This window comes from Manis pentadactyla, chromosome 5 (assembly GCF_030020395.1).
Source record: "Manis pentadactyla isolate mManPen7 chromosome 5, mManPen7.hap1, whole genome shotgun sequence".
Lineage (NCBI taxonomy): Eukaryota > Metazoa > Chordata > Mammalia > Pholidota > Manidae > Manis > Manis pentadactyla.
Window position 1 is genome coordinate 72,610,577 of NC_080023.1, and position 13,412 is coordinate 72,623,988.

At 37.5% G+C, this 13,412-nt stretch overlaps 1 protein-coding gene across 1 annotated transcript in view; it reads right to left on the reverse strand.

Moving 5' to 3' along the window:
* Positions 1-13,412, reverse strand: part of HSD17B11 (hydroxysteroid 17-beta dehydrogenase 11) — a 47,724-nt gene that overhangs the window by 9,530 nt on the left and 24,782 nt on the right. Inside the window, exon 6 of the mRNA XM_036895924.2 lies at positions 268-384. Coding sequence (XP_036751819.2) covers positions 268-384 — 117 coding nt within the window. The remainder of the gene's footprint in view (positions 1-267; positions 385-13,412) is intronic.

Sequence of the window (13,412 nt, forward strand, 5' to 3'; positions counted from 1 at the left end):
AATATGCAAATTTCTTTGTTTAAAAGAGAAACTTAGAAACTTGTGGAATTTATTCAGTTAGTTTATCTAATTGCTATACCAATCTTGCTTTTTAATGATCAACAAATATGGTTTTAAAAATTGATGGATTATTTAAGCTTATTATTTTTATTAATATAATTCCATTTAATTGTGCTTTATGAGATGTCTGGTTTTAAATCTGAGTAAAAACATGTAATAGATACATTTTTTTAATATATAATGCTGACAGGCATAACTGTCACTTACCTTTCCATCACTGTTAAAAGGCTTATAACAGGTGGAACAAAAATCATTTTCTGCTCAGTCAGGATTCCATTCATCAGCCTATTTACTACTTCCTCAGGTTCCAGGGTGGGTCCCAGGCTGAAATCAGAAGCAGTCCTCAGAAACAAAACAATTCACTGAGGCTACAGCTTGGTGCTAAACAAAAAGTTAAATTACCATAGGAACCATAACGGAGCTCACTTGTAGCATCCAACTCATCATAGGTGCTCAAAAATAGTAGATGCTTTAGCCTTAATAACAACAACTACCCTTTATTTAGTACTTATCATGTAGTGCATACCATGCTATACATTCTATGTAAGTTACGCTACTAAAATTTTACAACAACTCTATGAAAGAGCTAAAATTGTGCCTATTTTGCAAAGGAGAATTACAGAAGTAACTAGGACTCAAAAATAATTTATCTATATTAGGGCTGATAAATTCACTTTGAAAACCTTTAGAAGTCTTGGGAAAGAAGTCAGATACCATTACACACGTTTTATTATATACCAAGACTCTTTAGTGAACAATATCTAAAGTGTCAGAGGAATTAAAATACAGTAATGTGCCTGGCTCTACATCTTGATCTCCATATGGAACTATTATATTTTAAGGTCTTGACTTAATTTTCAGCTTTGTTACTTGGTTCCATATTACATCTTTACTCTGTGTAATCAGCTTGGTATATGCACTACTGAATAGCAAGTGGTCCCTAAAAAGTGGCTTTTTTTGGAGCCATGAATATACAATGGGGAGATGACAGCCTCTTCAACAGCTGGTGCTGGCAAAACTGGACAGCTACATGTAAGAGGATGAAACTGGATCATTGTCTAACCCCATACACAAAAGTAAACTCAAAATGGATCAAAGACCTGAAAGTCATGAAAGCATAAAACTCTTAGAAAAAAACATAGGCAAAAATCTCTTGGACATAAACATGAGCAACTTCTTCATGAACACATCTCCCCGGGCAAGGGAAACAAAAGTAAATGAACAAGTGGGACTATATCAAGCTGAAAAGCTTCTGTACAGCAAAGGACACCATCAACAGAACAAAAAGACATCCTACAGTAAGGGAGAATATATTCATAAATGACATATCCAATAAAGGGTTGACATCCAAAATATATAAAGAGCTCATGCACCTCAACAAACAAAAAGCAAATAATCCAATTAAAAAATGGGCAGAGGATCTGAACAGACACTTCTCCAAAAAAGAAATTCAGATGGCCAACAGGCTCATGAAAAGATGTTCCACATCGCTAATCATCAGAGAAATGCAAATTAAAACCACAATGAGATATCACCTCACACCAGTAAGCATGGCCACCATACAAAAGACAAACAACAACAAATGTTGGTGAGGATGTGGAGAAAGGGGAACCCTCCTACACTGCTGGTGGGAATGTAAATTAGTTCAACCATTGTGGAAAGCAGTATGGAGGTTCCTCAAAAAGCTCAAAATAGAAATACCATTTGACCTGGGAATTCCATTCCTAGGAATTTACCTTAAGAATGCAGGAGCCCAGTTTGAAAAAGACATATGCACCCCTATGGTTATTGCAGCACTACTTACAATAGCCAAGAAATGGAAGCAACCTAAGTGTCCATCAACAGATGAATGGATAAAGAAGATGTGGTACATATACACAATGGAATATTATTTAGCCATAAGAAGAAAACAAATCCTACCATTTGCAACAACATGCATGGAGCTAGAGGGTATTATGCTCAGTGAAATAAGCCAGGCAGAGAAAGACAAGTGTCAAATGATTTCACTCATATGTGGAGCATAAGAACAAAGGAAAAACTAAAGGAACAAAACAGTAGCAGACTCACAGAATCCAAGAGTGGACTAACAGTTACCAGAGGGAAAGGGACTGAGGAGCATGGGTGGGAAGGGAGGGATAAAGGGGAAAAAGGGGCATTATGATTAGCAGACATAATGTAGGTGGGGGGGCACGGGGAGGGCAGTACAACCCAGAGAAGACAAGTAGGGATTCTATAACGTCTTACTATGCTGATAGACAGTGACTGTAATGGGGTATTTGGTGAGGACTTGATGATGGGGGAAGTCTAGTAACCAAAATGGTGCTTATGTGATTGTAGATTAATGATACCAAAAAAGAAAAAAAAAAGTAGGTCTCCGCTACTCTGGCATTTTCTCTCTGTCCTGGTCTTCCCTGACCATTTCCTGCCTGGGACCCACCTTGCTTCCATAACCTCTCACCACCATTCCAGAGCCATGGAATGTCTGCTCTTCAAAGTGAGGTACCAGTGAGCCCTGCCCAGGCTGACCCAATTAGCTCCTCATTAATCAGTACACACCCAAGTCCAGTGTCCGCATTCCCTCCTCTGCAGCTCATCCCATCTGAGTGTTTTGTTTCAGTGATTTTTCAGTCACTACCATCCATGCATACTCTGACTTCTACCCTCTCCAAACAAACAAACAAACAAAGAAACACAAAAAAAAGTGGCTCTGTTATCTGGGTATTAGAATAAGTGCACTTACTATAGAACTGCCCAAGCATAGGTTCTGAGTTTTTAACATTTGAGTATATGACTTAGATAAATAGACATAACTAAATACACTCATCAAATTTGCCAATGTCACCAAACTGTGTGACTAACATTTTGGGTAGGCAGATTTTAAACATGTGTGACTCGTTAAGAGAAGTAAAACAAAAAGAAATGGATGGGATTCTTTAGGAACAAATATAGAATAGTTCATTCAGAAAGAAAAACATGCAGTAAAGTTAAATTGGGATAACTGAGAAGTGTAGTGTTGTATTCAAAGTGAGCATGGTAATTGGATACATGAAAGAGAGCAGAGCTTAAAATATATATAATACAATCTTTCATTCTTCACAGGGTCAATCATTTATTTGAATACTATGTTCATCCCAGCACCCTGAAGCAATAGTATTACATATGAAAAGCTTGGAGATGTGGGAGGAGAGGAAATATAATAATGAAAGCAATGGCTTTTGGCTGAATGGAGGTAAAAATAAAAGGCAATGGAAGTTTGAAGGAGACTAGACAGTCCTTTAGACTGTGGCACTGGATTAACAGGTGCCAAGTAGGATGAATAAAGAAACCGACGGATGCTAGTATCTTGAAAAGTGTTAAGAGAGAGATTCACATTCTAGCATATTGCTACCAGATTTCAGTATTCCCTAACTCCATGGAAGCTTACAAACATCTGTGTAAACAGTACAACACATTCCTCATTCACACTGTGGCCTTGCTAACCTATCAACCAAATGGTGCTGCATTGACTGAGCTCTTCTTAGTGTACTCCACCTCTTTTCCTAAAAGGTCTTAGCCTCTCAGAGAAAGACAAGTACCAAATGATTTCCCTCATTTGTGGAGTAAAACAACAAAGCAAAACTGAAGGGAACAAAACAGCAACAGACTCACAGACTCCAAGAAGGGACTAGCAGTTACCAAAGGAGAGGGATGGAGGAGGGAGAAGGGGATTGAGGGGTATTATGATTAGTACACATGGTGTGAGGGGGTCACGGGGAAGACAGTGTAGCAGAGAAGAAAAGTAGCGACTCTGTGGCATCTTACTACACTGATGGATAGTGACTACAATAGGGTATGGGGGAGACTCGATAATATGGGTGAATGTAACAACCATGTTGTTTTTCATGTGAAATCTTCATAAGAGTGTATATCAACAAAACCTTAATAAAGAAAAATACAAAAAAAAAATAAAGGTCTTAGCCTCTGTCCGAGGAACTTTCATTAAATTTAATGGCTGGCCAATATCATGATTTTAAAAGGACCAAAAGAAAAGGCTTCCAGAAAAATTCAGTTTCTTGGCAGAATAAAATCATAATCATTAAGATATCAGTACATGGGAATACTTTTTTTTTCATTGTCTAATGTTAACAAGGGTTGAAAATCCTATTATATAAGTATTCTTAAAGGATTTTTGTAGAAACTATCCAAAACACTTTGGGCCAATATGTTGGGGTAGAGAATGCATGAATGCATGTCAGGGCAAACTTAGGGAGAAGGAGTATTTTTCAGGTAGAAGGACTGTGTTTGATTATTTAGCTCTACCGCTTAAGAAGCTGAGTAATTTTGGGGAAGACATTTCTACTCCTTAAAGTTCAGTAGCATTTTGTATTTAATCTGAAAAGTGGGGAGAACACAGCTGGTAAAAAGCAACAACTAGCTTTCCAGTGGACAGAATTACCAGTTTTGTAGCATTTTCCAATTCCTGGAAATACTCGCTTCATAGCCAATTTCAAGCTACCTATGTGGTGTCACAATGAGTCTAAGCCAGCTTAAGCACTCACTGGTAATGTGATGGTTAATTGGGAAATGCACATATAAGTACTTCATACAGTTTGACTATACAAATGTTACTTCTCAGCTTCTTACATAACATCTCCTTTTTTATGGTACTTGCCAATAGAAATGAGTATCTTTCTGTAGCACAAATGAAACAAAATTCTTAGAGAAAACAAACTTTGTTATACATATTACACATAGAGGAGTAGACATTTTAAAAGGACGGTCAACATAAATAGTGCTTGGTTGTCAAAAAAATTAATCAGAACGTCCCATTACACTTATTCTAATAATTTCAGACTATGCTGCATTGTTTATCACTACTTGGAAAGACTGAGGTAACTTATTTGAAGGTAAAACATTTAGTTAAAAGCTGTTCATATACCAGACTCTACCAAAAAGTATTAGAACTAATAACTGGATTCAGCAAAGTTGAAGGATATAAAATTAATACACAGAAATCTGTTGCATTCCTATATACTAACAATGAACTAGCAGAAAGAGCAATCAGGAAAACAATTCCATTTACAAATGCATCACAAGGAATAAAATACCTAGAAATAAACCTAACCAAGGAGGTGAAAGACCTATACTCTGAAAACTGTAAGATACTCACAAGAGAACTTAAAGACACCAATAAATGGAAATCTATCCCATGCTCATGGATAGGAAGTATTTATATTGTCTAAATGGCCATCCTGCCCAAAGCAATTTGCAGATTCAAATTCAATGCAATCCCTATCAAAATTCCAACAGCGTTTTTCAGTGAACCAGAACAAATGGTTCTAAAATTCCTATAGAACCACAGAAGACTCTGAATAGCCAAAGCAATCCTGAGAAGGAAGAACAAAGTTGGGGGGATTACGCTCCCTTACTTCAAGCTATACTACAAAGCCACAGTACTCAAAACAGTTTGATACTGGCACAAGAACAGACCCATAGAACAATGGAACAAAATAGAGAGCCCAGATATAAACCCACACATGTACGATCAAGTAATATATGATAAAGGAACCATGAATATACAGTGGGGAAAAGACAGCCTCTTCAATAAATGGTGCTGGGAAAACTGAATAGCTACATGCAAGGGAGTGAAACTGGATTACTGTCTAAATCCATACACAAAAGCAACCTTGAAATGGATTAAAGACCTGAATGTAAGTCATGAAACCATAAAACTCTTAGAAGAAAACATAGGAAAAAATCTCTTGAAGATAAATCTGAGCAAATTTTTCCTGGACACATCTCCTTGGGCAAGGGAAACCAAATAAAAAATGAACAAGTGGGACTACATCAAACTAAAATGCTTCTGTAGAGCAAAGGACATCATCAGCAGAACAAAAAAGGCATCCTACAGTATGGGAGAATATATTCATAAATGATTCATCTGATTAGGGTTTAGCATCCAAAATATATAAGGAGCTCTTACTCCTCAACACACAAAAAACAAATAACCTGATTATAAAATGGATGGAGGATCTGAACAGACATTTCTCCAAAAAATAAATACAGAAGGCCAACGGGCACATGAAATGATGCTCCACATCACTAATCATCAGGGAAATGTAATCAAAACCACAATGAGGTATCACGTCACACTAGTCAGAATAGCCACTACCCAAAAGACAAGAAATAATAAGTGTTGGTGAGGATGTAGAGAAATGGGAACCCTCCTGCACTGTGGTTGGGAATGTCAATTGGTGCAGCTACTGTGGAAAGCAGTATGGAGGTTCCTCAAAAAACTAAAATAGAAAGACCATATGACTCAGTAATTCCACTTGTAGGAACTTACCTGAAGAAAACAAAATCCCTGAATCAAAAAGATATATTTACCCCTATGTTTATCACTGCATTATTTACAATAGCTAATATATGGAAGCAACCTAAGTGTCCATCAATAGATGAATGGATAAATATGTGGTACATATATACAACAGAATATTATTCAGCCATAAAAAGAAAAGAAATTCTGCCATTTGCAAGAACATGGATGGACCTAGAGGGTATTATGCTCAATGAAATAAGCCAGGTGGAGAGAGACAAATACCATAAGATTTCACTTATTTATGGAATTTCAATACAAAGCAAAACAGAAGGAACAAAACAGCAGTAGATTCATAGACACTGAGAAATGACTGGTGGTTACCATGGGGAGGGATTGGGGTGCATGGGTAGGGAAATTGAGGGGGATAAAGGAGCACAAAAATTCTCAATAATAATGGTCCCAGGGATAGTACTAGAGCATGGAGAATATAGCCAATGATTCTGTAACATCTTATATTGACAGATAGTAGCTGTACTAGTGTGGGTGAGGTTTTAATAATATTAGTAACTGTTGAACCACTGTGGTGTATATATGAAATTAATTTAAGATTGTATATCAGTAAAAAAAAAAAAGTTCATATGCCAAACAATAGAGCCCCAAAATACATGAAGCAAAAATGGAGAGGACTGAAAGGAGGTAAGATAGTTTAAAAGTAAAAGTTGGAAACATCATTCCCAGTTTCAATGATGGATTGAACAACTAGACAGAAGACAGCAAACAAACAGAAGACCTGCACAATAATATAAACTAATGAGACCTAATAGCATCTATAGACACACCCCCAAAATAGCAGAATACATATTCTCAATGGTACAAGGAACATTCTCTAAGACAGGCCATATATTAGACCACAAAACAAGTCCATTAAATTTAAAATGAACTCCTACAGTGTATGTTCTCTAACCACAATGGAATGAAATTAAGAAAACTGGAAAATTCATAAATATATGGAAATTAACCAATGAGACAAAGAAAAAACCACAGGAAATTAGAAACTACTTTGAGATGAATGAAAAAACATAACATACCAAAATTTATGAGATGTAGCAAAAGCAGTGCTTAGAGGAAAATGTATAGCTATAAATACTGATATTAAAAAATAAGAAAGAACTCAAGTCAATAACCTAACTTTCCACCTTAAGAAACTAGAAAAAAGAAGAGCAAACTAAACCTAAAGAAAGCAAATTGAAGGGAATATTAAAGATTAAAGCAGAAATAAAAGAACAGATAATAAATAGAAAGAATTAGTGAAAAAGTATTTGAGAAAATCCAACACCTTTTCAAGAAAAAAAAACATGCAACAAGCTAGGAACATAAAGAGAACCTCCTTAAAGTGATTTTTATAAGCACTTGTATAACACAATCTGACTTGAGTAAGCAGAGTGGAGTAAAGAAGATAACAAAGACTTATTAATCAAGAAAAGATGATCTTTACCTTCTAATAATAAAAAAATTAATGTTAACAAAGAAGTACTATTTTTTCCCATCATATGGGCAAGGATTAAAAGAGTGCTAATATTCAAAGCTGGCAAAGATGAGGGGAATGGGCACTTTATACACTGTTGGAGGGAAGATAAATTGGGACAATCTTTCTGGAAGGCAATCAAATAAAACTATCAAAAATAAATAAGTTCCAGATGGGATTAAAGATGGCAGCGTGAAAGGAGAGACAGAGGCTTCCTCCTAAAACTGGATACAATTAGAAAATTTAATTGGTGCAACTAATCCTGAGAGAGCAACAGGAAAGAGGACGCGTCAGACTGCACACACCTGGAGAAAAAAGCAGACCTCCCTGAACAGGGTAACGTACCAGAGCTGTGGCTCCGCGGGACCCGAGCCCCTCCCCCACCCCAGATCACCAGTGGGAGGAAGACAAATGGAGCAGGGATGGAGTGGAAGGCTTGGGACTGCTGAATACCTAGCTCCGCAGATGTGCTCTGGGAGCACAAACCTACATTTCATGGTGCTTTCATGAGACTCGCATGACTGCCGGGTTGGAAAGTTAATACAGGCAGAGTTCCTGGGGACACTGGGATTCCAGCTGCTTGTGGAAAGTAGGGATCCAAATCTGGCTGCTCTGGGACAAAAACTTATACCTGTGTGCCCGGCCCACTGGCTCAGGTAGTGGAGACAGGCACAGCAGCTGGGAAGTGGGGAACAGCTCTTTTCTACCCCCAGGCACCAGTACCGCTCCCCTGCAACCCCCAACATTGCTTCAGCGGCTCAGCAGCTCCAGAATAGAGCCTCTGGACACTAGAGGGCGCCATATACAAACATGAAATGCCAAAGGAACCTTGTCCAGAGTAAAATTGTTAATACAACTCCCAAGAAAGATTTAAATGATATGGACCTCGTGACTCTTCCTGAAAGGGAGTTCAAAATAAAAATAATCAACATCCTAATGGAGGTACAGAAAGACATCCAAGAACTCAGGAATGAATTCAGGTCAGAGATCCAATCGTTAAAGAACACAATGGAGGGTATTAAAAGCAGGTTGGATACGGTGGAGGAGACAATAAATGAAATAGAAACTAGAGAAGAGGACTACAAAGAAGCTGAGGCACAGAGAGAAAAAAGGATCTCTAAAAATAAAAGAATATTGATAGAACGGTGTGACCAATCCAAGTGGAACAATATTTGCATTATAGGGATACCAGAAGAAGAAGAGAGAAAAAGGGATAGAAAGTGTCTTTGAGGAGGTAGTTGCTGAAAACTTCCCCAATCTGGGGAAGGAGATAGTCTCTCAGGCCATGGAGATCTATAGATCCCCCTACACAAGGGACCCAAGGAAGACAACACCAAGACACATAGTAATTAAAACAGGAAAGATCAAGGATAAGGACAGACTGTTAAAAGCAGCCAGAGGCAGAAATAAGATCACATACAAAGGAAAGCCCATCAGACTAACAACAGTCTTCTCAGCAGAAACCTTACAGGCCAGAAGGGAGTGGCATGATGTATTTAATGCCATGAAGCAGAAGGGCCTGGAACCAAGATTACTTTATCCTGTGAGATTATCATTTAAATTTGAAGGAGGGATTAAACAATTTCCAGATAAGCAAAAGCTGAGAGAGTTTACCTCCCACGAACCATCTCTGCAGTCTATTTTGGAGGGAATGCTATATATGGAAGTGTTCCTAGGGTTGGATAGCTGTCACCAGAGGTAGTAAAATCATGGTAGGGAGGGTGGAGCAGCTGATTGCGAGGCAAATGCAAAATTAAATTGACTATCCCCAAAGCCAATCAAGGGATAAAGAAAAAGTATAGAATCTGATACCTAATATATAAAGAATGAAGGAGGAAGAAAAAGGAGGAGAAATAGAAAAGAACCTTTAGATTGTGTTTGTAAAAGCATATTAAGTGAGTTAAGTTAGACTCTGAGATAGTAAGGAAAGTAATCTGGAACCTTTGGTAACCATGAATCTAAAGCCTGAAATGGCAATAAGCACATACCTATCGATAATCACCCTAAATGTAAATGGACTGAATGCACCAATCAAAAGACATAGAGTCACTGAATGGATAAATAAACAAGACCCATGTATCTGCTGCTTACAAGAGACTCACCTCAAAACCAAAGACATGCACAAACTAAAAGTCAAGGGATGGAAAAAGATATTTCATGCAAACAATAGGGAGAAAAAAGCAGGAGTTGCATTACTAGTATCAGACAAAATAGACTTCAAAATAAAGAAAGTAACAAGAGATAAAGAAGGACATTACGTAATGATAAAGGGCTCAGTCCAACAAGAGGATATAACCATTATAAATATATATGCACCCAACACAGGAGCACCAGCATATGTGAAACAAATACTAACAGAACTAAAGGAGGAAACAGACGACAATGCATTCATTTTAGAAGACTTCAACACACCATTCACTCCAAAGGACAGATCCACCAGACAGAAAATAAGTAAGGACATAGAGGCACTGAACAACACACTAGAACAGATGGACCTAATAGACATCTATAGAACTCTACATCCAAAAGCAACAGGATACACATTCTTCTCAAGTGCACATGGAACATTTTCCAGAATAGACCACATACTAGGCCACAAAAAGAGCCTCAGTAAATTCCAAAATATTGAGATCCTACCAACCAACTTTTCACACCAGAAAGGTATAAAACTAGAAATAAATTGTACCAAGAAAGCAAAAAGGCTCACAAACACATGGAGGCTTAACAACACGCTTCTAAATAGCCAATGGATTAATGACCAAATTAAAATGGAGATCCAGCAATATATGGAAATAAATTACAACAACAACACAAAGCCCCAACTTCTGTGGGATGCAGCGAAAGCAGGCTTAAGAGGAAACTATATAGCAATCCAGGCATATTTAAAGAAGAAAGAACAAACCCAAATGAATAGTCTAACGTCCCAGTTATCAAAATTGGAAGCAGAAGAACAAATGAGGCCTAAAGTCAGCAGAAGGAGGGACATAATAAAGATCAGAGAAGAAATAAACAAAATTGAGAAGAATAAAACAACAGAAAAAAATCAATGAAACCAAGAGCTGGTTCTTTGAGAAAATAAACAAAATAGATAAGCCTCTAGCCAGACTTATTAAGAGAAAAAGAGAATCAACACACATCAATTGAATCAGAAATGAGAAAGGAAACATCACGACGGACCCAACTGAAATACAAAGAATTATTAGAGACTACTATGAAAACCTATATGCTAACAAGCTGGAAAACCTAGAAGAAATGGACAACTTCCTAGAAAAATACAACCTTCCAAGACTGACTAAGGAAGAAACAGAAAATCTAAACAAACCAATTACCAGCAAAGAAATTGAAGCGGTAATCAAAAACTACCCAAGAACAAAACCCCTGGGCCATATGGATTTACCTTGGCATTTTATCAGACATACAGAGAAGATATAATACCCATTCTCCTTAAAGTTTTCCAAAAAATAGAAGAGGAGGGAATACTTCCAAACTCATTCTACGAAGCCAACATCACTCTAATACTTAAATCAGGCAAAGACCCCACCAAAAAAAAAAAATTACAGACCAATATCCCTGATGAATGTAGATGCAAAAATACTCAATAAAATATTAGCAAACCGAATTCAGAAATATATCAAAAGGATCATACACCACGACCAAGTGGGATTCATCCCAGGGATGCAAGGATGGTACAACATTCGAAAATCCATCAACATCATCCACCACATCAACAAAAAGAAAGACAAAAACCACATGATCATCTCCATACATGCTGAAAAAGCATTCGACAAAATTCAACATCCATTCATGATAAAAATTCTCAACAAAATGGGTATAGAGGGCAAGTACCTCAACATAATAAAGGCCATATACGATAAAACCACAGCCAACATCATACTTAACAGCGAGAAGCTGAAAGCTTTTCCTGAGATCGGGAACAAGACAGGGATGCCCACTCTCCCCACTGTTATTTTACATAGTACTGGAGGTCCTAGCCATGGCAATTAGACAAAACAAAGAAATGCAAGGAATCCACATTGGTATAGAAGAAGTTAAACTGTCACTATTTGCAGATGACATGATATTGTACATAAAAAACTGTGAAGACTCCACTCCAAAACTACTAGAACTGATATCGGAATAAAGCAAAGTTGCAGGATACAAAATTAACACAGAGAAATCTGTGGCTTTCCTATACACTAACGATGAGCCAATAGAAAGAGAAATCAGGAAAACAATTCCATTCACAATTGCATCTAAAAGAATAAAATACCTAGGAATAAACCTAACCAAGGAAGTGAAAGACCTATACCCTGAAAACTATAAGACACTCTTAAGAGAAATTAAAGGGGACACTAACAAATGGAAACTCATCCCATGCTCATGGCTAGGAAGAATTAATATCATCAAAATGGCCATCCTGCCCAAAGAAATATACAGATTTTATGCAATCCCTATCAAATTACCAACAACATTCTTCAACGAACTGGAACAAATAGTTCAAAAATTCATATGGGAACACCAAAGACCCCGAATAGCGAAAGCAATCCTGAGAAAGAAGAATAAAGTGGCGGGGATCTCGCTCCCCAACTTCAAGCTCTACTACAAAGCCACAGTAATCAAGACAATTTGTTACTGGCACAAGAACAGAGCCACAGACCAGTGGAACAGATTAGAGACTCCAGACATTAACCCAAACATATATGGTCAATTAATATTCTATAAAGGAGCCATGGACATACAATGGGGAAATGACAGTCTCTTCAGCAGGTGGTGCTGGCAGAACTGGACAGCTACATGTAAGAGGATGAAACTGGATCACTGTCACAAAAGTAAATTCAAAATTGATCAAAGACCTGAATGTAAGTCATGAAACCATAAAACTCTTAGGAAAAAACATAGACAAAAATCTCTTGGACATAAGCATTAGTGACTTCTTCATGAACATATCTCCCTGGGCAAGGGAAACAAAAGCAAAAATGAACAAGTGGGACTTTATCAAGCTGAAAAGCTTCTGTACAGCAACGGACACCATCAATAGAACAAAAGGGTACTCTACCGTATGGGAGAATATTTTCGTAAATGACAGATCCAATAAAAGATTGACACCCAAAATGTATAAAGAGCTCACACTCCTCAACAAACAAAAAGCAAATAATCCAATGAAAAAATGGGCAGAGGAGCTGAACAGACAGTTCTCCAAAATAAGAAATTCAGATGGCCAACAGACACGTGAAAAGATGCTCCACATCGCTAATTATCAGAGAAATGCAAATTAAAACCACAATGCGATATCACCTCACACTAGTAAGGATGGCCACCATCCAAAAGACAAACAACAACAAATGTTGGCGAGGTTGTGGAGAACGGGGAACCCCCCTACACTGCTGGTGGGAATGTAAATTAGTTTAACCATTGTGGAAAGCTGTATGGAGGTTCCTCAAAATGCTCAAAATAGACTTACCATTTGACCCAGGAATTCCACTTCTAGGAATTTACCCTAAGAATGCAGCACTCCAGTTTGAAAAAGAC